Source organism: Herpailurus yagouaroundi, unplaced genomic scaffold (genome assembly GCF_014898765.1).
Source record: "Herpailurus yagouaroundi ecotype Mexico unplaced genomic scaffold, PumYag 187, whole genome shotgun sequence".
NCBI classification, from domain to species: domain Eukaryota; kingdom Metazoa; phylum Chordata; class Mammalia; order Carnivora; family Felidae; genus Herpailurus; species Herpailurus yagouaroundi.
Window position 1 is genome coordinate 18,287,369 of NW_024412418.1, and position 24,986 is coordinate 18,312,354.

A 24,986-nucleotide genomic window follows, 5' to 3' on the forward strand; every position below is an offset into this window, starting at 1 on the left:
GATAAAAAACTGAGGTTCAGAAAAGTTCATCCACACAGCTGAGTACACAGTAGGTCCAGGGCTTGGTCCCAGGTCTGAGTCCAAAACTCTGGTTCTCACCACTACTATGGTTCTGTAGAGGTTGGGGGGGGGGGCGCGCGGAGGAAGTTTCTTCTATTCTCTTAGGTTCAGTAGTTGGATCGTGTGAATTAAACTGGGAAAAAACAGATTAACAGAAAAGATTTATTATGCATGCACATGGGGACTCACAGAAAAGATGTGAAAACCCAAAGAAACATTTAGGCTTGAGAGCTTATGAGCCATTTTAACAAAGGGTGACAAATTGTGGACAAGAGACAAGACAAAGGAAAAGGGGATTGGGCTTCTAGAAGTCATAAATTGTAGGAAGGTAGATATATGGGGGAAGTTTATCAAAGATAAGGGTTGTGTAGTAAGATTTGTTTATGCAGGCTCAAGTCCGTGCCATCTCCAGTGATAAGAATCATCTCTTCTTCCTGATATGGGAAAGGGGAGGAGGATACCTTCACAAAGGGAAATTTATACCCTGCTTTTAGGCAGAAAGGGAGAGTACAGAGCTTCCCCTGTGTCTGCTGTTCCTCAATTGCCTTCAGTTCACAGTAATCCTTATGCCAAAGTGGCATGTTTTAGGGTGCTATATTCTGGTCCCCTTCAGTTCCCCAAACACATAACACTGTTTCAAAAGTTCTCAAGTATTTATTAAGTCTATTATATGTTCAATATTATAAGGCTGGATTCTTGCCCTCAAGGAGTTTACACTAAGTATAGGAAGGCAAAACTTCTCAGCTTCAGATAGGTCCCTCAGTGGGGACAGCTGCTCCTTACACTTGGACAGTTTCTAAGCTTACAAGTGCTTCACACATACCATTCTATCTTCTGTCGGATTGCCACAAGCAAGTGAGGCAGCCTGGTTCTCTTATTTCTGTTTTACAGAAAACTGTCTTAGAAGTCAAGCAACTTACCCAAAGATCTCCAGCCTGGACATCTGTCTCCACTGTTGTGCTACACACACACACCACACACACACACACACACACACACACACACCCCTATATACAGCATCTGTATATAGCTATTTTTGCTAATGGAGCTGGTACTGACTAGCCAATCTAAACTGGCCCCTACATACCAATAATCATTAGGTACCAATAATCATTAGGTGGAGGCTTTGAAAGAAATTTATGGGGGGGGGGGGGCCCGGGTCGGTGGCTAATACAAGTTACTCATGTATGTAAATGAGCTGGACAAGTCCCTTGGACAGTACAGGTCACTTTTTTAAAAAAATTATTATCTTTTTTAAATGTTTATTTATTTTTGAGAGAGGGAGACAGAGGGTGAATGGGGGAGGGGCAGAGAAAGAGGGAGACACAGAATCCGAAGCAGGCTCCAGGCTCTGAACTGTCAGCACAGAGCCTGACACGGACTGGAACTCAAGAACCATGAGATAATGACCTGAGCTGAAGTCAGGCACTTAACCCACTCAGCCACTCAGGCACCCCTACAGGTCACTCTTAAAAGAGAGTGAGCTATTTGAGGTGGGATTTCCTACGGGTAGTTTGCTTCCTGTTAGCGCCTGGTAATGTGTCTGGAAAAGAACTAAATTAAACTGCATTTCATTGAAGACCTTCTACTGCCGCTCTATTACAAGTCCATACCAGAGTCCCCTTTTCCAGAATCTTCCACAACCCTGGGAAGTTTGGCAGAAACATTGGTTGGTTTTAACAGCCATTCCCAGTCACCCATCTTCTCCTTTGCCTCCCGTAGGATAGATGTCAACTCATTTCCCCAGATACTTTGCAGAGAGGGTGGTAAGGGAAGTCTGCTGTCGCAGCGGGCAGGTTTCTAGGAAATATTATTTTTCTCCCTATGAAAGGAGAAGACTGAAAAATGTATTCTCTTGCAGTTCTGGCCAGCTCCCTGCTTCCTGTTTTTGTCTGAGTTCCTGATGACATGTGAGATGAGAGCTGGAGCCAGGGCCGCAATAGCGGCAAAGCCAGGTTTGCGGAACGTAGGGGCAGTGGGAAGAGTCGAGGGGCGGGACCGGAGGGGGCGAAAAAATTGGCTGGCGTCTGATGGCCGCGGGGCACAGCGGAAACCCGGGGGCGGTAGGGCGGCGGATTAAGGCGCGCCTGCCGGTCACCGTTGCTAGTCAACCCACTCCTGCTCCAGGGGAGAGGCCAGTCCTCAGTGGGCGGGGCACGTTCTGGGGCGTGGCCAGCCGGCCCGCAGAACCCCGCCTGTTCGGGGGCGGGGCTGGTCGAAGGGGTGGGGCCGCGCTCCGCCGGGGCGTGGCCTGTGGAATCTCAGAACGTGACGACTCGGGGTTGGGGCGCGCGTCTCCAGGCGCGGGGTTCCTCCCACGCAGCCTCCCATTCAAAAGATGCCGAAGGGGCGGCGAGGCGGCCAGAGCCCCACCATGAGCCAGCGGCCTGCTCCGCCCCTCTACTTCCCGTCCCTGTACGATCGCGGCGTCTCCTCGTCTCCGCTCAGCGACTTCAACATCTGGAAGAAGCTTTTCGTGCCGCTGAAGTCTGGCGGGGCGGCGCCGGGGGGACGGTCCCTCCCTCAGGCGCCCCTGCCGCCGCCACCCGGCCTGGGGCCCCCCGGCGAGCGTCCCTGGCCCCCGCCCTGGCCTTCCGGCCTGGCCTCCATACCCTACGAGCCTCTGCGCTTCTTCTACTCGCCACCGCCAGGGCCCGAGGTGGCTGCCTCGCCCCTTGCTCCCTGCCCCACGACTCCCCGGCTCGCCTCCGCCTCCCACCCCGAGGAGTTATGCGAGCTGGAGATCCGGATTAAGGAGCTGGAGCTACTCACCATCACTGGGGACGGCTTCGACCCCCAGCGCTGTGCGTGACCTCCTTGGCCGGCCTTGACTCGCTCCCCCCCTTGGCTCCATGCCCCCCAAATCCCCTCCCCGGCAATGTGGCCACCGGCTAAGACTTCAGTCCAGATCCCAGATCGGCAATCCCCGCCCCCAGCACCCAGATTCACTCCTCCTGGATTTCAACCGACGCCCTCCCTCATCAGTGTCAGGATTTCGTGAACACTCTTGTCCCAAACTTCACCCTCCCTCCATCCTGAGCCCTTCTGGTAATCTGGACTCTCAGCCTGCAAACCTCCATCCACCACCACCCCATCCTGCACTTGATACCTCCTGCACCGTAATTGTCCCGTCCCCTGTGGTAGTAATACTACCATCACCCGCCACACACAAACCCCTTCCTTTAGAGACCTGAGCTTTAGTGTTTACCTCCAACTGCCGTCCTCCATGTGAGGAGGGGGAAGCGAATAGCAGTTGGAGTGTCTGTAAGTAGAGGTGGGAATTGTGCAAGACCCAGAAAGCCCAAGGACAGTTCACTGAGGGCCTCTGGGGCCCTCCACTTCTTAATGCTGGAAGGTAACCTCCCTGTGAACCCTAGCCCTGCCCTGGCTCTGGTAGCCCTCTCACCCGGGTTTTGGACTCTAGATGTTAGATCTAAAGTCTTAGGGCTCTGGACGAGGGCAGACCAGGTGTGCTCTGATGTGGGCAGGATTCCTCTAGCATGCAAGCTGACTGGTTGTTCTTGAAGGGTAAAGTTAAATTTGATTCTACTTGACATGAGACATCTCACACTGTAGAATATTCACTAGCCATAGGCTGTTCTGCAGACTTTCTGTCACCTGTTCCGGCTAAGGCTTGCAGTTCAACACTGGAGGAGGGAAGATTGTTCTAGAAGGACTATCCCCGCTATTATAAACAACCATACAGGTTAAGTTGGCTCCCCTGCCACACACGGAAAGGGAGTATGAAATAACCTAAATGTTTAGGTTAATGTGGCCATGAGAATGGTCCCCAACTCATCAGGCACCCTGTAAGGTCCTCTTCCCCAAAGGCACGGAAAAAATCCCCAGAAAACAGGCTGAGTCTTGGACCTCTTTACGACATTTTCTCCACTTAAACATGTTTTGGCTGTTAGGGGTTTTTTCCTACCCATGTTGGGTTCTGGGCTCATGCAGGGAGCACACAATTGCGTCCCAGAAGCTTACTTTGGAAGTGTTAGAAGAGCCCTTATCTTTACTACAGCCATGTTTGTTTTGCTCTCCTGCAGATAAATTCTTGAAGGCACTGAAAGATGAAAAGTTACAAGGACTGAAGACAAGGCAGCCTGGAAAGAAGTCAGCCTCTCTCTCCTGAGGATCTGCCCCCCAGAGCTAGGGCAGCTGCCTCCTTAGGTGTTAGTGCTTAGATAATGTGTCCCATTTGTTGTCGTGTCAAAGATCATTATTTTCTGTTCTGTATTTACTGCTGTTCTCATTGGTCCCAGCATGTACTCCATATACAGTGCCCACTTGTGTGGTAAATCTCTTGGTTTGTCTGCTCTCTGTGCTGCTGCTGGGGGAGCTCTCTCACAGGGTCTGGAAGCTGCTGCCCAGCTGGCATTCAGGGAACCCCCCCCCCCAACACCTCCAAGTGGAGGGAATTGGGAAAAGCCAAGGGCCATACATATTTGGTTGTGGTGCCCCTACTCAGAAAGGGTCTTTGAGGACTGGAACAGATAGTTGGTTTTCAAACAGCTTTAGTCCTGGGAAGAGTTTCGTCGGATAGCTTTTGGACCACAAAATTCTTTGATGATCTGATCAAAGCCATGGTCCTTCCTAGAAATTCACGTGCTTATTATGTACCAGGTACCCTCCTAGACTCTTGGGATTGGGAGTTGGGGAGACACAGACAATAAATATCATAATATGGTATCACAGATAACCTGCTAAGGGGGAAACAAAAATAGTAGGGCAAGGTTGGTCAGGAGGGTCAGAAGAAAACAGGGTGGCATTTCAAATAAGGTTTCTAGAAGAGGTAACATTTAAATAAGGTGTGAAGGAAGTTGAGGGTGATAGCCACGTGGCACATGGGGGAATGTTCCAGGCACAAGGGCCAGTGCAAAGGCTGAGGCTGGGGGCATACTGGGATGTTTTAGGGTCAGCAAAGAGCCCAGATGGCTGGAGCGGGAGGACTGAAGGGAGCATGGTAGGGTTGAGTGCAGAGGGTCCTTCCACATGGGACTTTGCAGCCATGGCAATGACTCTGGGTTTTACTCCCAGTGGAGGATGTAGTAGTTAGAAGCTTTTCAGCCAAGTGATAGTGTCTGACTCGTGCTTGTAAGAGTAGACTAAGAAGCAGGGAAAGCAGGAAGAAGGCTGTCATAATAATCCAACTAAGAAGTGATGGTGCAGCACATTGTGGCCCCGCCCCACCTGTCCTTTCCCCCCTGCTGGGGCAGAGGTGTCTATGGCTTGTAGCACCACCCGTGAGGCCAGGTGCTGTCTTTATGGCAAGGAGGAGCGAGAGCTCAAGGACACAAGCCCACAAATAAAGAATATTTTAGGAAACAAGTCTTCATCGAGTGTAACATTTTGATGCTTGGCATCTGGATTTCCTTGTGCCCTCACTATGCCTGCAGCCACCGTGGAACATGGCCAAATATTTGTGACGTTTGGGCTTTGTGCAAAGAAAGGCATCTTAGAAGTGAAGGAAGTGTCGAGGAGGGGGCGTGGCCAGCTCTTGACCAATAGCCCTGAGCCTGAGATTCACTCTTGGACTTGGCAACAAGGATTTAGTGTTGGTGATCTTGTCAAGAGCAGTTTCCGCTGAGTGATAGGGGTTTAACGCCCGACTTGAGTTGGTTTAAGAGAGAAGCGGGGGAGATGAATTGGAGACCATGGGTAGAGGACACTCTTCCGAGGTCGCTAGCTGCCATGGAGAGCAGAGAACTAGAGCAGAGACTGGCAGGGCAAGCGGAGTGGAGAAGGCTTTCTTTATAAAGACGGGAGAAGTGACTGCCTGTGGTCGGGAGGGAGAAAAAGTGATCATGGAGGAGACGAGGAATTGCTGGAATTGTGCCTGGAGTGGACAGATAGGTGGGACCTATTTCTGTACGTGGAGCAGAGATGGTTCATCGGGAATCACACCAGGTCCCGTCTGTGGTGTGAGGATGCAGATGCGGGGAGATGGGGAAATGGCTGGTAGGAGCCAGGAAGTTGCATACACAGGCCCAAATGTTCCAGCAGCGACCGAGTGTCTGAGGACGCAAATGCGCATGCCTGAAAGGCCCAGCTGGGAACCGTGGAAGAGCGTGCAGGGAGCCCCGTGGAGACAAGCCAGCCGCGGTGCGTGCCGGGCAGCCGATCCCGAGTTCCAGCGGCGTGTTGCCCAGGCAAGAGCGGAGCACCGTGTTAGGTGAAAGTTCCTGGCTTCTAAATCTTAGCAGCGAATTCAAATGGTTCGAAAACGCAGTTGCGGCCGAATAAAGGCTGGTGTGTCCCGCAGTTTGTAACCTCTGATCCGGTAAGAGTCCTCTTATCCCTGGGCAGGGATTCCAGGCCCTACTCCCCTCCCCGGGAAGAAGGCAGATTTCTATTGCCCCAAGCCGGTTGTTGCTGGAGAAGCTCCCTTGTTCACCCTGGAAAAATTCAGGTTGGCAAAGCCAGTGAGAAGGGCCGGAGAATTTTAATGAGAGGGTGGGGAAAACCAAGGGCAATGTATCTAGTGGGGGCCTGTTTCCCATCCCCTCCCCCATCCCAGTAGCTCTCGCCCCCTGAGAACCCCTAACCACTCACCTCCTTCCCCACCACGCTCATAAGATTGGCCACCTATTTATTAATTGCATACCATGTGCCAAGCACAGAGAGACAATTGACATGAACAATTCAATCCTCACCATCGCCTTGTGGAGTAGGCACAACACTTGGCGTGTTTTATAAGTGAGGGAAGAGAGGCTCCTCCAGAATAAAATGGAATGGAAGAGACCGCTCGCCAAAGAAGAGGACATTGGCAGATGAAAAGGACAGGAGTCCTGATTGAGAGAACAGCATATGCAAGGAATAATAGACGAAGGCGGTGGCGTGCTGGTGCCAGCTTGAAAAGCTTGTGAGAGCCGATTGTTAAAATTCAGGAATTTTGTAAGCTGGTTGTTAAAGACATCCGTTATTAAAAAGTAAACTGCATCAGGGCGCCTGGGTGGCTCAGGCGGTTAAGCGTCCAGCTCTTGATTTCCAGTCAGGTCATGATCTCATGGTTCGTGAGATCGAGCCCCGTGTTGGGCTCTATGCTGACAGTGCAGAGCCTGCTTGGGATTCTGTCTCTCGCAAAATAAAGAAATGAACATTAAAAAAATTAAACTGTTTCAACTCACAAACTATATTTACAACTAAGTTTAATAGAGATTCAAAATTCATCACTTTCTAATTATTTTGCTACATTTTACAACTAGCTGTGTTCTTCAGGTTATATCTATTTGCACCACTATAGTTGGTGGAAATACTATATAACGGTGTAATAATGTGCATTACTTCCTGATAATGTCATGTTGGTATTTTGATATTTGCCATCATGAGAGTTTTTACACTGTGGAAACTGGTGAATGTACAAATCAGGTTTGTTCCTACCCATCTCCACTCCCCCAAAGTGTTGGTTGTTGAACATTTACTAGCACACCACCAGATAAACAGAAGTACCACTTTGTTCATAACTGAGCTAAATAAAGAGAAAGCTGCTCTGAAGCATTTGAAGTTGGGCTGAAGGTATAAACGAGGCTTCCTTCTTCCTCTGGCCTGATTGGCCCACTCCGTTGCAAACATGACAGAGGCAGGAAAGAAGCTTCTGGTCAGGCCTGGCCACAAAGGCTGTACCCTGAAATAAATAGGCTTTCATGGAGCACATATGTGCTGACATAAGATCTAGTAAGCCTACCCTCTGGTAACATGGGGCCCAAGGAATGTTCTGGACTCTGGTCAATCAGATTAGTGACTTCTACTTTCTGGTAATTAGGGTACAGGGAATCTAGAGGTAAAATACCCTGCAGGTGGGGGACTGAAGTCCCTCCTCTCCAGTGGTAACTGTTTTGAGCAAGATAGAACATGGAACTTTACTGAACATGAAACCAGCTATTTATGCCACACCCTCTTCATCACAGATCTGTTAGTCCTGAGGGAAATACAAAATTCAAGTGTAATGGGAAAACCTCCCACTTCTTTATGCAAGTGATTTGTTCCCCACTCTACGGCCAAAGGAGTCAGGCAGGATCTGGGCCCGCAGGAGCCTGACTTCTAGGAAGAGAAGGAAGAGAGAGCCTATCACCCCTTTAACGCTTTCTCGGGAAGCGAACATGGGTGCCTCCTGGCACACCCGCCTTTTCAACAGTGTCTTGATTTTGTCGCCAACCAGATGTGTGGCCTTGAGAAAGTCACCCAACCCCTCTGAACCTGTTTCTTCATCTGTAAAATGGAGACGTTGCTCTCACAGGATGGTTGGTGGGGGTCAAGAAATAAGGTGACAGATGTGAAGCTGCCCCCAGTTGGGAGGAAGGTGAGTCTTTTTTCTTGAGAGGGCCGACCACATTTCTTCCAGGCAGCACCCCATCGCCCACAGCGGACAAGCCGAGGGCTCAGCCTCTCTGCAGGTGGGTCCTCTGAGGGAGGGCTGTGGCCACCCACCACCCGGTGCCTTCACCTTCCACACCAGGGAGTCAGCTCACACAAGGTGCGTGCGCAGCGCCTGGAGGAAACAGAACTAGAGGGGAACCCGAAAAATGAGTCCCTGAGCTGAGAATCCACCTATCTCAGGGTTTCTTTTGGTTGTGGGGTAGGGGGTGTGGGGGGAACAGAGTGGCTCTAACTAGCTTAAGTAACAAGAGGGGCTGACGGAGGTTCTCTGGTTGCAAGCAATAGAAACTAACATGAGAGAAATGTTAAGAAAGGAGGCATCCAGGTCTCTAGAAGGAAAGGAACTCGGTGCTGCCAATGGAGGGCTGCACTGCAGCTTTTGATCCTCAGAGAGGAAATGTGGTTGGGGCTCCACCCCGGCTCCAAGTCCATCTCTGTCCATGTTGGGGAGGGAGGGGTGGCCAGTCTCCTGTGACAGCAGCCCCCTCAAGCACTCAGAGTGGGGGGACAAGCTGTGTTCAAAGACACCACTTGTCCCTCATGGGCCTCATGCTGATTGGCGCAGCCTCTTATCTCTTGCTCCACATTCCTGCCTCGCCCTCCTCATAAAGTAACTCCTCAGTGACTCACACAGCGACACTGGGCTTCCTATTCGCAACCCACAGCAACCGGTTTCCTACTCCCAGTTCCTAGGAGTTATGTCACAAGCTGGGGGAGAGGGGAGCCAGAGCGGCGAAGGTCACACAGTCAGCAGGGTCGGGAAGGAGGATTCCTCTGGAGGGAGGAATCAGTCAGTATCAGCGATTCCATCTGTCCATTCACAGACTCACCGAGGATTATTAATCTCATCTCAGAGTTGATCTGAATGCAGCTGGTTCTGTAACTCTGAACACTGCATGTAAATTAAGCCTGCATTCATTTTACTCCTTTGTTCATTTATTCATCCAAGCATTCTTTCAATGAAGCAGGTTCGTCACTTTCTCTGAGCCTCTTTTCTCATCTGGAAAACGTGCATAATAATACCCCTTGCTTGGGGTTGTTTCAAATGAAGTGAGATAACGTGTGTAAAGCGCTCAGCTCACGACTTGACACCACCATTTTGCTTGGTAGGGTTTGCTGGGCACATTTTGCACCCGGGGTTCTGGTCCTTAACACAAAACCCTCCTGTTTCTCTCATGGTGGGACCCACTAGGTGGCAGCCCGAACTTAGAAGTGGGAGGGAAAAGACCCCCCCCCCCCCACCCCCCTTTGCTTTTTAGTCCTCTCCCATCCAGAGCTGACATGTATCAGCTTGTTCATTAGTATACAGGAAAAATCTAGTTTCGAAACCTGTGAGGAGGAGGAGACATGCGGCCATTCACTGCAAAAATAAACACAGGTGCGGGGGGGGCAGGGGGGCGGCCTTTTGAGCCGCTGCAGGCGGCTGCCTGCTGAGAGGCACATTTTACTCATGTGGGGTGGGGGTGGGAGGTGGGGGGGGATCTCTTTTCAGAACCAGTTGCAAGGTGAAAAGTCCGGTTCACATGAATAAAAGAAGCTAGACTGAAAACTCATTAACACTTACTGTCTGTGTTGGTCTGCCGGGGCTGCTATACCCAAATTCCGCAGACTGTGGGGCTTAAGCAAGAGATGTTTACTTCTCACAGTTCTGTAGGCTGGGAAGCCCAAGCCCAAGGTGCAGGCCAGTTCTTGTTCCTGGTGAGAGCTCTCATCCTGGCTTGCAGTTGGCTGCCTTCTTGCTGTGTCCTTACATGGCAGAGAGAGTTCTGGTGTCTCCTCCCCTTCGTATAAGCACACTGATCCTATCTTGGGGACCCCACCCTCATGATCTCATCCAAATATAATTACCTCCCAAAGTCTCCCTCTCCATATACCAGCACATCGGGGATTAACATACAGGTTTGGGGCGACGGGGGTGGGGGGGTGGCACAAGTCAGTCTGTAACATCTATAGTGTATTCCTAGTTATTCCTCCCTCCTGTCATTTATCTACCTAGTTCCTATTAGTCATATATATATATATATATATATACACCATCCAACCATTAATGGATGACAATAATAAATAAATAGGCAGATAGACAACAGTCCCTAAGTAAGTACATATCTCTCTCTCTACTTACATATAAATAAACAAACATAAATATATATAAATACAGATATTTATCTCTTGGCTGTTGTCTATCTGTCTATTATCTGTTATTATTGTTATCCATGAATGGATGGATGGTCTAGACCTATGCTGTCTAATAGAACTTTCTGCAATGATAGAAATGTTCTGAGTCTGTGCTGTTTAATATAGAAGCCATTAGCCACATGTGGCTGTTGAGACTTGACATGTGGCTAATGCAATTGAGGAACTGGATTTTAAATTTTATTTCATTCTAATTATTATATTTCTGTATATTTTATTTTTTATTATTTTATTTTAGAGAGAGAGAGAGAACGAGCCGGGGAGAGGGGTAGAAGGAGAGAGAGAATCTTAAGCAGGCTCCATGCTCAGTGCTGAGTCCAATGAGGGGCTCGATCCGATGACCGTGGGATCATGACCTGACCTGAAATCAAGAGTCGGACATTCAACCAACTGAGCCACCCAGGTGCCCCATTATATTTCAGTTTAAATAGCCACCTGGGTTACTGGCTACTGTGTTGGACAGCTCAGATCTAGACAGAGGTATATAAATAAATAATAATCCATCATGCTCGTAGGGTGTCATGCAGGTATAAGCCAGGCACTTTCTCCTTTCAGCTCTATAGTCACGTCATAAACTAGATCTTCTCTTCATTTCACAGATAAGGCTCAAAGAGGGGACATGACTTGTCCAAAGTAACTAGAATGAGGTAAAAGTGAGGTTCAAATCCAGGTCTGGATGATTGCAAGTCCTAAAATGGGGATCCCTATACCTATGTGGTAACAATGGTCATGGCATAGATTCAGAGCTACAGTAAAAACTTTAAAAAAGATTTTAGTGTCCTCTTACTCCATATGTAGCTTAAAATGAAGACAATTCCCTCACTTCCACCCCATGGCGACTACATTACTTTTTTTGCACTAAATATCAAATGATATTTTAACAGTCTCCATCTTCCCCCCAACCTCCCATTCATTTCCCTCCCCCTCATTTTGAGTACCTGCCTTGCTGAAGCACTAATTCTGCTTAATCTTTGGCCAGGTAAGCCAACATCATGTATACAAGGTATGAGGTTTATCCTGTATTGATTGCAGGGTACAGAGCCAGATAATTTCCCCACTAAATTCTCTTCCAACTCAGTGAGTCTGGGATTGTATAATTAAAAAAAAAAAAATCCTTTCATCACACGGCGATTTCTAATATTCTGAGAATTTGTAAATGCTTGTTAAAATCTTTTTCATATGGGGAATGGAGAAATTAATTTTAAGTGACAGAAAAGACAAGATGTGAGCAGAATCGCCTCTAACACCTTGGAAAGAAAATTATCACTAAGACAACGTGCTTTATTTCAAATGCAAATTTTGCCAAGAAAAAAACAAACACAATTTCAACTAAGCTCGACAGACAAATGCAGCAAAGAAATGGTATCCTTGCAAAGCTCTACCTGATTCGCCTAGATTTGCTCCATCGAGCACTATATTTCAGAGGCTGAATAAAAACCAAAACCCATTCATTAATAACCCGGTGCATTCTGAATGGCACTTTATTGATATGAACAATGTAAAATGAAAGTATTCGGCGTACTGTGGTTTCATTTGTAAAATATGTGGTTCCTGAAATTTTCATTTGGTTTGCATAGTACAGTCCCCAAATCGGTTATTCCCTTTCTTACAATTTGGGTGCCTGATGTCATTTGACAGCTCTGAAATTTGGGTTTGTAACATTTGTTGATTCTTGGAAGATGGCAATTTGCTCTCTGTCCCCAAGGAGATATTGTGGGCATCCTCCTCGCTGGTTAAAGATCACTGATAAGGAAAACTGTGTAACATCATTAGAAGATGCAACTGTAGACTCTGTCCTTTCTAAACCTAAATGTTTCCAGAAGGGAGGGGACTTTGGTTTTCATTTGGATGCATTTGTTTTTCATTTCATCTACCTCTTACGAGCCGGAAAATGCACTGAATGAAAGGTGGTCCTTCACATGTTGGGCTCTGTGTCTCAAGGATCAATCTTTCTTGATCGTAAGCTCTGCGAGGGGCAGCGCTGTGTCCTGTTCACTGTTGAATCCTCATCATTTGGCGTGGAGTCTGCTGCAGAGTAGGTACTTAGGAAATGTTTGCTCAGCCAATGAAGAGCTGGCTGGATGGCTATGTGGAAGGTTCTGTCAGTGCTTCCTGTATAGTTCCAATGAGATGAAAGAGTAATGATCCATAGGATAAAACCGTGCCCATAATGCATGGTCCTGGCAGAAAGGCAGCCCTGGAGCCTTTCTTCAGCCCTCATTTCTGCTCAGTTGTGGCATCTGATTTCCGGTCCTAGTCTTTGGTTCTCTTACCTGGGCCCATTCTAAGGAATTGGTCCCCCAAACACCGAAGGCTAGTATGGGACCTACCAGTTTTGGTGACAAAATCTTAAGGAGAAGTAAACTCTTAGTTTCCAAATCACCTGGATATTAATATATGAAGCAATTTATACAATTTGGCAGCTCTGTGTTTTCACAGTCTTAAGACTTTCCAGGCCCTTTCTTTTGACATTACCAAATTTAATCTAGAAAATGGGTCTTCTCCAGGAGGATGCAAATAGCTTTTGACTTTGCCATCACAAATCCTAGCAGCGTAAGGTGAAGCATGAATAATCTAATCCAACATCTGGCTTACTTGTAGACTCTGTGCCCCCAATCCAACTGTTTCCAAATATCCTGTGGGCAAGACATCTATCTGGGTGGTAGCCTGATTTTTCATTAGGTTGTGTTGGTGTCACTAGAGATATGGCCTCAAGAGGTGTGGCCTCCACAGGCCCTTTGGGCCTCCCAAAGGCTGTAGCTACCAACCGTGATGGAGTTGGCACCAGAGGCAAATGCAAGCTCTTTTATATGGTCAGTGAAAGTCCATCAGCGTCCAGAGCAAGCTCATATGGCCCATTTAGAGACCAGGTAACCTGGAGGGCCTTTACCTTCAAGAGTTTGCTAGAATTCTTTGGTTTGGAGGAGGGGTTGGTGGTGAAACTGTTAGGCTAATAAAACTTTATTTCAGTTCTAAGGAGTCAGATGGACTCCCTTTAAATATGAGTTATATGTTTATGTGAAAACAGGAACACTGCAAGGTTAAAATGAAGCGCCCAACTGTGCAAACCAGTATTTTGCCACAACCACACCTCCAAGACATCATAGAGAGACTCCAAGCAATTATGTTTCCTGCTAACCGTCTGTGTACATTTTACAGGTAATTGACCGTTGACCACTCCCTCACTAATGTTTCCATTATGTGGTTCCACACCCTTCCTTAGGTGCATTCTTTCCAGCTTCCAGTGGCCAGCAGAGCTCATGAATTGGATGCATGACAGTGACTCACAGAAGTCTAGAGATCATCCTTTGGAATAAGTTTGCTCTCCTTTTTCTGATGGGACCACAGTAGGGAAAGGCTGGGATTGCCATGTGTCTTTTCCAGCTCCCTGCGTCTGTGTCTGTCTGCCATTCCTGGGATGAATGGCACTTCCCTATATTTGATCATTTCATTTGTCCTGAAGGTTCAGAGCAGCCAGGGTCCAGGAGGGAAGAAAAAGAAAATGGAGGCATAGGGAACCCCTCAGTTCCTGGGCACACTGGCCCTATTCTCCGCAATGGTGAGTGAGCACCATAAAATTTTGTGGAGGCTCCAGGTTTAGTCCCCATCACCGCAGCAAGACAGTGGCTTTGGGAGTGTTTTTTGTACATATGTGAGCCCTCTTTACAGAGGGGCAGAGAGAGGAGTAAAAGTTGCTTCTTCAGTCTCTAAGTACTTCTGAGTACTTGCAGAGAGCTTCAGACTAGGCTCCAGTGAGAAACAACATGCAGTTACTGTCCAAGCTGAGTCTGAATGGAGCCACAAAAGCCCCCGGGTTGTGGCTCTCCATTAGGACATAGGGACTCCTCCAAAACACTCAGAGTTGGTTTTCATTTGTCTATTTTTGTTACAGGAGATAGTTTTACTTACCTATATTCTAAGTCTCCTTGGCCTCAAGGCTACTTCTTACTCAATATTCTGTTTTCTTAGACTTTTGCTCTGAATACAGCCTATCATGGTCTCTGAGGCTTGACCATTGAGTTTCAGCATCTGTTGCTAATAGACTCTGTGTTGGTATTTCCTACAGAGAGAATCCAGTGGGCTTGGCCCCAAGTGCTGAGCTACATTTCTTGTGGCTGGTCAGCCTATGAATTTGTGGCTTCTGGGTCAGAAGGGTCTCCTGTTCAATCAGCTTACATCACAGGGCAGGGCATTGATACAACACACAAATAGGGCTGAACGTAAGGCAGACATCATGATTGCTGGGACTAGCAAAGGCAGGGAAAGGTAGGTGGTCTTGGAAGTTTGTGTCCCATACCAATGTCATCCTGGACTCCTTGGGAGCCACTGACCTGGATGGGACTTCTTTATGCTCTGAGAAGGGCATATGACAAAACATTGGCTTATTCTGCCCTGGGTGCCCTGGGAAGTCATTGGCTCCAAGATCACAGTCATGGATGTGTTGACTGGACAGCCAGGGGTGAGTTCTTTTTGGCCAAGGAGCTCATGCCTCAGGCTGAGATGGCTTCTGAGACCACAATGGGTGCTCTTGTCCGATAACTCACTGTGCAGTTGGATTGTGAAGGGGATTCCATCTCACCATATAGAGGAAATAGAATGAGAAAGTAGGCAGGTTTGGGGGAATGAAAGCTCATGCCTTTTATTTTAAAATAAAAAATTCTACCAGCATATGAACACTCTGTTCCTGCACAGGCCAAAGATGTACGAAGTTAATCAGAAAGCAAAGCATGAAGTGACAACAGCTAGAGTCCAAGTTCCTGTTCAGTACTTATCTTTGCCTCATGTGTATCTAATGTGGTTGGTGGGAATCGCCAGCCTAGGTTTTCCACCCTGAGTGAAAGCACAAGTACAAGTGCTTGTATCGCCTCTGAAATGTAAACAGTGACAACAGCAACAGCAAAATACAGCTCCACATGAGGCTGGCTTTTGTGGGCAGTTCCAGAGTTGGGAACATTTTCATTTTTTTTATTTTATAGAATATATATTATTTTATTTTATAGAATATGTGACCAATTAGTTCAGTAGATAGGAGCTAAAATATTTCACCACACAAGACAGAATTATGAAGCTAATACTTTAGTAAGAATGCCTTCAAATATACTTCTCAAATCATTTTCAGATACAATATGCCATATGCTCCTCACAAACATCATGGGAGGTGGGATGTGTTATACTTACTGTTTCAAAAAAATTTTTTTTATGTTTATTTATTTTTGAAAAAGAAGGAGACAGAGTACGGGTCGGGCAGGGGCAGAGAAGGGGAGACGCAGAATCAGAAGCAGGCCCCAGGCTCTGAGCGGTCAGCACAGAGCCCGATGCGGGGCTCAAACCCACGAACCGCGAGATCATGACCTGAGCCGAAGTCGGACACTTAACCGACTGAGCCACCCAGGCACCCCATTATACTCAATTTATAGATAAGGAGTCAGAAAATGGTTTAAAGTGAGTTGTCTAAGGCCTTGACTATTCATGGCTTCTTCAAGATTTCCAGACCAATGAATGATATATTCTGATTCTGTTTGGTACAAACTTTCTCTCAGTATGTGGGTGGGGTGAATTTAAATATAAGCAAGAGATGGGGGAAATAAGGTGAGGTCATGGTTAATTTATGTAATATACATTGACAGCCTCCCTCCATAATTTATAAAAGTCTGGCCAAGGTCAGAGACTGAAAATAATCAATTTCTAGATTTCATTATGTAATGGCTTTCACTAAAGTATGGGTTTGACATATGGAGACAAATTCTGCCACCTCACAAATGTCCCTGTTTTTGAAACCTGCGTAGTCAAAGCAACTTAACATTGTCTAAAAGGATTTGTTTCTGGCACTATTCTATTTCCTAAATTTTCCTTCCAGAAGCCCCCTACATTTTAGTACTTACCACAGGCTAGGACTCTAATCTGTAACCATTCACCTTGCGAAATCAAGAGACCTTTCAATTCTCAGGACACCAACTTATTATCTTTGGAAGGGCAGAGCCACAATAATATCAATTTCACTTGACACTAATTTTGCTTCAAAAGACTCTATAAAGAGACTCATCAATTTCCTCATCCATGCAGGTGTGTGGTGGTGAGCTACATTTAATGGCACCTGAGCTAAGATCATGCAATTCAATTTACAAGTATTTATTATCTGCTGAGCAAGATGTGGTGCTACCTGGGGCTTGACCACAAATCATTCTTAGACCCAGAAGTCGTATCAGTAGCACTGCTACTGGGATGGCATGTGGTTGTGGCAAGGCCGGCCAGTCCACCAGGGTTTCAAATGCATGCATTTCCACCTGATGCGCAAGTCAAGGGGGACAGTCCTCTCTGCGGCAGTTTCCACAGGGATCACTCACTTGCTGTCTGGAGTGCTGATAATTCAAGTGCTGAGGAGGTTCCTTTTGAAGGTTCTGCCCACCCACGCTCCTCCTCTGGTCTGGGAACTAGCCCCCAACAAAGGCTCTTACTGAAAGAGTCAGTCCAGGAGGCCATGCTTGTCTTACAGGATTCTACCTCCTTGGTTATAGCTGATTGGATAGGCACAGGACCCAAGGGTGGCTCCTCCACAGGCCGATGGACTGGACCGCTCAGAGTCTCAATATTTGGGAAGAGATGGTACCAGAAAGGGGTGGGTACAGGAAAGAAAAGGTGGTGCAGAGTGGGTCCTGGGATGGATTCTTGGCTGTGTACACAGTAAAGAGAAAACAGAGAATGCTAGAAGGCCAAGGGAAGCAAGAGAACTGAGCAAATACACAGAATATACAGAGAGAAACAGAGATGAAAGCACATATAGAGAGAAGATGTGAGAGAAAGCAAGCGTGAGGATGGCTGTCTCCAGCCTTTCCCATGTGGGAGCTGTGTTTTGTTTCTATGAAATGGCCCTGTGTTCTCTCGGTCAACCCCCACACTTTTGAGCAAGTGTGAATTGTCCCTGCAAAGGTCTTTGACTAGAATACCTTCAAGGTGGGACTATAGGGGAGAATTTAATTTCTAAAGCATGGATCTGAGTCAGTTACTGCTCTAAGCTGGATCACTATATTTCCCTAAGAGTGTTTAGCTGTATTTTGTAAGCAAAGTCCAAACTATTTTCTGGTGTGTGGTAGAAGGAACAGATCAAGTTTAAATTATTTTCTCAAACTTTAGAAATAATATCTGTTATTTTACTCATTAAACATTGAATGTGTAGAAAAAGGTGGCTTAGGTAGAAAAAAGAAGCTTATTTATCTATAATCGATATTTAAGTCTTTTGATCCATTTTTTCTAATTTCCGTCTCTTCTAATTTCTGTTAGAAGAATTTTCTTTTCTTTCTTTCTTCTTTTGGTCCGGTATTTAAATTCCTGTCTTTCTCCATCTGTACTCTGATATATATTTTTCCTATCCGTTCTTCCATCAAGATTATTCAGAAATTACATGTTCTACTGCTGAATGCTTAAATTAATTGCACAACATAACTTCCAGGACCAGAGAACTGATGCTTATATAATCCACTCTGTCTCAGTCAGCCCAGGCTGCCATAACAAAGTACGACAGACTGAGTGGCTTTTAAACAACAGAAATTTATTTCTCACACTTTTGGAGGCTGGAAGTCCAAGATCGGGGTGCCAGCAGGATCAGGGTCTGGTGAGAACCCTCTTCAGAGTTGCCAGACCGTTGACTTCTTAGTGTATCCTCACATTGCAAAAAAGAAGGCAAGAGGGCTCTCTGAGATCCCTTTTACAAGGGCACTAATCCCATTCATGAGGACTCCACCTTTATGACCTATTCAACCCCAAGGCCCCCACCTCCTAATAGCATCACATCGGGATTAGGATTTCAACATATGAAGGCGGGGGTGGGGTGTGGGGTGGGGGTTGAGACACATTAAGTCCATAGCACAATAGCACACCCTGAAAGAGGAAACTTGCTGTTGCATAGGTAACCACTGCCATCCCAGATCATAGGTACCAGGGCACACAATAGACTTTCATGTTCTTGCACCATGGGACTGCCTCTCCTAATGCATAGCATAGAATCTGCTACCTCATAATGACAAGCTGTCATGGCCTCACCGCCTGCTTGTTTGGATACATGGCACTGAGAGAGGACTGCTCCCCTGCAGTCTTGAACAGCAGTTGAGAACACCGTTTCCTCAATGGCACTCTCTGGAAAAAGCCCAAATGCATTTCCTTTCATGAAGGCAGAAAACTCACATCAAAACAAGTTCCAAAAAGTGTTTATTATGCCACAAATGCATCGTCCTCTATACACTTTATCTGAAGTCCTTTACATATCCAATCATCTTTTTTTTCTTCACAAGAACATAGGGCGTCCCTCACATGACCCTTGTCTACTTTTTAAACTTCCTAGCACAGTTCAAGAAACGCATCACAGACAAGCGTGCAGGCAGCATGGTGAAATGGAAAGCAAGTTGAATCATGAATCAGCAGGCTTGGGGTGGAATCCTCCAGGAGGTCACTCCACTTTTCTGGACTTCTGATTCCTTCTCCGAGATTGCCAAGGTCCTCTGTGGCTTCTCCAACTGTCTGGAGGGTCATGAGGAACATAGAGCCCCTGCGCTGTCACGGGACTCTATTTTTGCCTCTATGAGGCACTTCTGCCTTTCTCAGAGGCAGCTGTCCAGGCGTCTGTCCCCTCCATGACACCAGGAGACTCTTCAGAGAAGGGACCACATATTAATCACAGAAAATCTAGCAATGGCAGCTGTCTCCCCATTGGTTGAAAAAAACATGAACAGATTGATTTCTTTTCAACTTAAGATTTTCCTTCCATGTACTTTTCTTAAACCTGTGGTGTCTAGTTTATCAGAGTGTCTGATTTAGCACGCTATATTTTTAGTCGTCTCAGTTGATGAACTCAATATTTCATGGGGTTCTGCAAAGACTGCAATGATTTGTTTCTCCATCCTCTTAGCAAGCTGGGGCCACACCACTGCAGACTGTAGGCTCATTTTCAGTAAGTCCCTGGAACATCCAAAGCTCAGACATTGTCTTTGAAGCATATATTTTAATTACACTAAGGTCTTGAAACTTCATTGTCACATACAGGATTTCCAGGCATTTACCAAGTAGACAAAGTACTGGGTTGATATCATTGCACTGATGAAATATTAATATTATTGATAAGGCGGGACAATGTGGCTGACTTTATCAGACTCATACCATTTGCATGAAAAGGCTGAGTTTCTTTGGCTCTTTGTTCATTCAAGTGCATTGAATACCTATTTGGATAGACTTAGGCATTGTGTTAATCTGTCAATAAAATCTTGCACCATCCACAGTGTTTTGCAAGCTGATTTAGGTTTTGGACTACAACAACTGGCCATTGGTAGAAATATACCATATATACACATGGAAATTACAAAAATACATTTTATTTATAGCTGATTTTTTTTTTTTTAAGTAACAAAAAACTAACACTATGAAAGATCAACCAGCATACCAAAAGGACACTACCTAATATCATCTGAACAAGAGACTTGTCTGGGGATACCATGACACATCATCTCCGGAACTTTCCAGAAAGGGCAATTTGCCATTGGGAAATAAAAACAGCTTCTTTGAAAAGTCTGTGCTTTGACAGTTTGAATCTCCCATTCTAATCAGTTCCACTCCTACTCTTCTCTCAACTTTTAAATTTCTACCTTCTCTCAGTAAAGACCAAAGAAACTCATGAGGGAAATGGAAAGATGGGCTCAAGAAGGCATGGACACAGCTGAAGCTAGATGGGTCATGGGTGAAGGCAGGACAGGACCTTGTTCTCCAACAGACACCAGGTAAGCCCCAGCAGAGTTGGTGAGGGAACCAGAGTGTTCCCTCTCCTGGGCTACCTGAAGTTTTACTTTTGCACTGACAGTCAGCAGCTGGTGCCTCAGGGCTGTGAGGCAGTGTCCACCCAGAGCTCTAGAAGCTGACTCACCATGCCAGGGAATGTCATTTACCACATCGCGGTCACAAGGTCAGCAGCCCTGTCCTTTCAGCAAATGTCCTCCTGCATCCATTAACTACAGGGGCGTGGAGGGAGGGAACTGGCAAACTCCATACACTTAAAAAAAATGTTATTTACATTTAAATGTAAGTCAACAGATTTTCTACATTCAGAAGCTCCTATAAACAGAGGCTGCAGCCTGGGGAGACCGAGGAGTCCACTCTTTCTGCTTCAAACAGGCATCAATTGCTACTTCCTTCTGTATCGCTCAGCAGCACATGCTGGACATCGCTGTTGAAGAGACAGAGGTTTTCCTGTCAAAGTCCATGTATCCATTATCTCAAAAAAGAGAGAAGCTTGTTCTCAGGCCACCTTCATTGCAAGGCAAAGAAAAACCTCCACAAATGACTGTTTTTCTTTTGTAGGATCTTAAAAGCTCTTAGCACCAATTCTCTTTCAGTGAGATCCCAATGTGTGGGGTGCTCAAGTTCCAAAACAACAACACCTCTTCAGAAACTTGTCAACACGAATCCGCCATTCCCTCTCATCTGCTCTCTTTCTCAGCCTTTGTTTAGTTAATGGAAGGACAAAAGAGTCAGGACTATTTATAGGTACAGTCATCGACAGTCCTGATTTTGATCGACTTCATCTGAATATGAACCTTTGAAAGAAAAGGACTGAAGTTTCTTGGCTGGAGTCAGTGCCTCCTTTACAGACTGGAGGTGATTTTAACAATTACAGTCATCGCTGAATGAGAGAGAGTACAGTCTGGTGCTTAATCAGATGCCTGCATTGCCTTTAACACAGAAACAGAGTTAACATGCAGAACTCACCGAAGACAGAGCAATGTTCTCCCCCTTCCGGTGATTTATTAAAATGTGGCATTGGATAGGGATCTGCAGATTAGTTAGTGTCTCTTGTGACTAAGGCTCCAAAGGGAAATACACCCACAGTTCAAACATTTAACTTCACAGATTATCAAACATATGGTCCCACACAGGGACTTCTTGACATACAATCAGTTGAATAAGCCAAGAATCAAGTTGTTCAAGAGTCTCCTCTGTTGCCCAGAAGCCCCACTGTTCACCTGTTCAGAGACTGAGGGTGAGAAAGACTCACACATGGTCTATGCCTCAAGTCCCAACACGTTAGGCTGAGAAAGCAGAAGACGGCTTCCTCAGAGTCTGGAAGTCCCACGGGGCTAAGGCGTTAGACCTGGAACTCAAACATGTCTGTCTGTTTCTTGGCCAGCTTGGCCACCTCTTCCCGGATGGCCTTCACGAGGGCCGCCGTGGAGATGTTGGTCAGGGGCGTGTCAGACGGGTCGTTCTCGGTGAGGCTCTGCTGCGAGGCCGCCGCGGATGGCACCGGGGCCTGCTCCAGGCTGGGGTGCATGCCTGCTGGCTGGCTGTACTGGCGAGGGAGCCTGGAGGGAGAGTTTTGCTGATAACGTGACCGGGGGTAAGCCTCGATGTACCCTGGGAGGGGGACCTGCAGAGGGTGTCGGGAGAGAAGAGAAGGGCCCGGGATTAGGAAGGGGTTCAAGTCACAGGACACGCTTGATACTGGACGCAGGAGGGGACTGAAGGCAATGAAAGAGATCCAGAAGAAAATGGGAGACCACCGTGCACATAAAAAACCTGGAGTCTGTTTGTTTAGAAAATAGGTAATTTGGACTCGCTGGATATGCTGGTTGGATGAATTAAGTAGGTGTTTTGAAGGTTGCTATAAACAGCTGGAACATGCCCGAGTCTCCACCTGAATCTATCTGCCTACCTTTTTAACATAAGCACAATCCAGCAAACAGAAGTACTGTTCTTTATGGACCTCAAAGGACTCAGGGATTTATTCCCAACGATAACTGCTAACACTGAAGGAGTCCTGTGCTTAGGGCTTTCCACACATTATCTCACTTAATTCTCAAAGCAACAACCTAGGAGGTAGATATTGTTATCCTTGTTTTACAGAAGAGGACACTGAAGGAAAGAGTGTCACGGTCTCAGGTGACATGGTTAACAAGCCACTCAGACATGCTTTGAGCAGGTCTGTCTGATGCCAAGGGCTGGGAGTTAATCACTGTACTGTCTCGGATCTGGGATACGATCTTGGTTTCTTGAAAAATTTCTTCTTTTCATTAAAAGTGGAAGACACAGGGGCGCCTGGGCGGCTCAGTCGGTTAAGCGTCCGACTTCGGCTCAGGTCATGATCTCGTGGTCTGTGAGTTCGAGCCCCGCGTCCGGCTCTGTGCTGACTGCTCAGAGCCTGGAGCCTGTTTCAGATTCTGTGTCTCCCTCTCTCTGTGACCCTCCCCTGTTCATGCTCTGTCTCTCTCTGTCTCAAAAATAAAATAAACGTTAAAAATAAAAATTAAAAAAAAGTGGAAGACACATACTTCCATGCTTCAATATACGGACATATCTAGTAATAAGGACAAGTCAATGATCTGCAATTCAGGATCAACTTTCCCACAGAAACAGTGCCACACATGGGGATGCTGTTCAAGGGCAACCCACAAAAGGCCTTTGTATCCCATAATGCTAGTTGGAAGCCTGTGGGCAAAGGGTGCTGTGGGGAATGGACACGTGTGGGGAGTCAGGCGGCTTTCGGGGAGCAGCAGCTTAGCTGTGTCTGGAAGATGAATAGGCCCTTGCCAGGAAAACAAGTTGGGAGGGGCTTCCGAGCAGAGGAAAAGCAAAGGCAAAGGTTGGGTGTGCACAGGGATGCAGGGATGCTTTGGGAGTTCCGTCTGACCAGAGAGGATGTACAGCGTATGGAAGGAGCTCAAGAAAGACAGACGGGCAGGGCCAGATCAGAAAGCCACCAAGTGCCAGGTCTAGTTTTCTATGGCACACTTCTGAGGAATACAGCATGTTTCCATTCTTTACAGAGATACTTGTCTGGGCTCTGGTGAGGATGGAGTAGGATGGGTTGGGTGAAGAGTCAGAAATTTTGGATGGGTGAATATTTAGCAGGAAAGTGGCCTCCTTCTACTCCCCGCCTGAGATGTTCTGACAACCCTCCTGGGAAGGCAGCTTTCTGAGATGGATGCCTGACACCTGGCCAGGGAGCCACCAGTGCACATCAGGCAGAGGAGGGGCCTGTATTCTAGAAAGGACACTCTGGAGGTAGACCCACTGGAGGTCAAGAGGAGAGATGTGAGGCTACATCAATGGCCTAGGTGAGGGCCTATGGGGACTGGAGTGAGGGAAGAAGTAATAGGATGGATGTCCCAAAGTTTGGGGCTTTAATTTCCCAAGACCTGATGAGAAAGACAAAGTGGCAAATGGGTACTAATGGTGGGTGAGGGCTGTGCATATTTCCCTTACACCTTAGAGGAAAACCAGAGTTGAGCTGTCCATGTCCTTGGGCCACAAGCACTAGGAATGTGCAGGAGGTGACTGGAGGGAAGCAGATCCAAAGCCAGGATAGGGGACTTGCCCATCACGTCTCAGCTCAAACGTTCGTTCTTCCAGGGCACCTTCCCCTGCCCTACGTTAGCCAAGGGCTCCCTGTAAGGTGCTTCCGTGCAGTTTCTCTAGAGTAACAGCCATCACCCAAGATGCCAACACCTGTCTCAGGCCACCAACTTCGTCAAGGCAAAACTGTGTCTTGCTTGCTTATCACTGTGTACCAGTGCCCAGAATTATGCATGGTACACAGCAGGGAGTCTCATAGAACTTGGGGTTCTGAGGAACACAGTTGGAAAATCACTGGAGGATGACCCGCTGGTGCCGTATGTTTGTGAGGGAAGCTGTCATATCTCCTTTCTCTGCATTTCAAATTTAGCTGGAGCTTAGAGTGAGCGTCCAACCCTTGAGATCCCTCAGTTCTACAGCATCAAGCATCTTGGTACCAATGGCTGGGACAGGCAAGGGATACCTGACTCCACTGGAGTGCCCTCAGGGTAATATCCAGAAGCAGAGAAGACGAAGAGACGAGAAGCTCTTCCTCTCTTACAGTAGATTCAGGTTGGAGCCATCACATCTTGCTGGCCAAAATTCAGGACTGACAAAAACCGCCCCTTTCCTAGGCAGTGCCCATGGCAGGCATCACCTGTTGATCACAGCACACCCCTCCCAATCCTTCTCCACCCAGCTCCAAGGATGAAACCTATTTGTCAAGCCAGGTTGAGGTGATTTTATCTGAGCTTGCTCCTGAAGTCTGGAGACCTGGGATCGGGAAGGTCAGACACCCAAATGATGGTGGGACCTTTCTCCTTCTCAGATGGATGTGGAAGCGGACACCATCCCTGTCCCAATTTCTCAAGCTGACAAGATCAGTCTCTCTGAGCTTCTTGCACTTTCTTTCACATGTAAGAAATCACCTGTCCTCCTCCCCGGTGTGGTTCCTGCATGGGCACAACCTCCCTGCTTAACTGCAAGTGGTAACTGGGCCCCAGCAAAGACCCATTTAGGTTGTGGTGATCATGTTCCTCTTAAAAACA

General features: G+C 47.0%; 2 protein-coding genes and 2 long non-coding RNA genes across 10 annotated transcripts in view; 1 reads left to right on the forward strand and 3 right to left on the reverse strand.

The window, feature by feature from the left end:
* Positions 1-208: 208 nt before the first annotated feature.
* Positions 209-3,003, reverse strand: LOC121043582 (uncharacterized). Its single transcript, XR_005796925.1, has 2 exons — positions 2,833-3,003; positions 209-494 (listed from the first exon to the last, which is right to left on the reverse strand). It is a non-coding gene; the product is annotated as an uncharacterized LOC121043582 (long non-coding RNA).
* CUNH11orf91 (chromosome unknown C11orf91 homolog) lies at positions 2,031-4,363 on the forward strand. The gene is made up of 2 exons (XM_040495485.1): positions 2,031-2,864; positions 4,107-4,363. Exons 1-2 carry the CDS (start codon positions 2,399-2,401, stop codon positions 4,190-4,192), a joined length of 552 nt encoding a protein of 183 aa, XP_040351419.1. The 5' UTR covers positions 2,031-2,398; the 3' UTR covers positions 4,193-4,363.
* A 2,828-nt stretch (positions 4,364-7,191) lies between these two features.
* On the reverse strand, positions 7,192-10,315 carry LOC121043581 (uncharacterized). The gene is made up of 2 exons (XR_005796924.1): positions 10,001-10,315; positions 7,192-7,684 (listed from the first exon to the last, which is right to left on the reverse strand). It is a non-coding gene; the product is annotated as an uncharacterized LOC121043581 (long non-coding RNA).
* An 8,498-nt stretch (positions 10,316-18,813) lies between these two features.
* The window catches only part of KIAA1549L (KIAA1549 like), a 267,700-nt gene continuing 261,527 nt past the window's right edge, over positions 18,814-24,986 (reverse strand). For 4 of the 7 annotated variants that reach the window (XM_040495492.1, XM_040495490.1, XM_040495488.1 and 1 more), the window contains one exon: positions 21,752-22,033. In XM_040495492.1, the coding sequence (XP_040351426.1) occupies positions 21,752-22,033 (282 nt within the window). Of the gene's footprint in view, positions 22,034-24,986 lie in introns of all 7 variants that reach the window. The other 3 variants (XM_040495491.1, XM_040495494.1, XM_040495489.1) reach the window with 1 other exon arrangement.

Excerpts from the sequence above, each read along its gene's own strand:
- CUNH11orf91 (XM_040495485.1), top strand. The coding sequence starts at position 2,399 with ATGCCGAAGGGGCGGCGAGGCGGCCAGAGCCCCACCATGAGCCAGCGG. Across the intron at positions 2,865-4,106 it reads CGGCTTCGACCCCCAGCGCT|ATAAATTCTTGAAGGCACTG; the intron begins GTGCGTGACCTC and ends GCTCTCCTGCAG.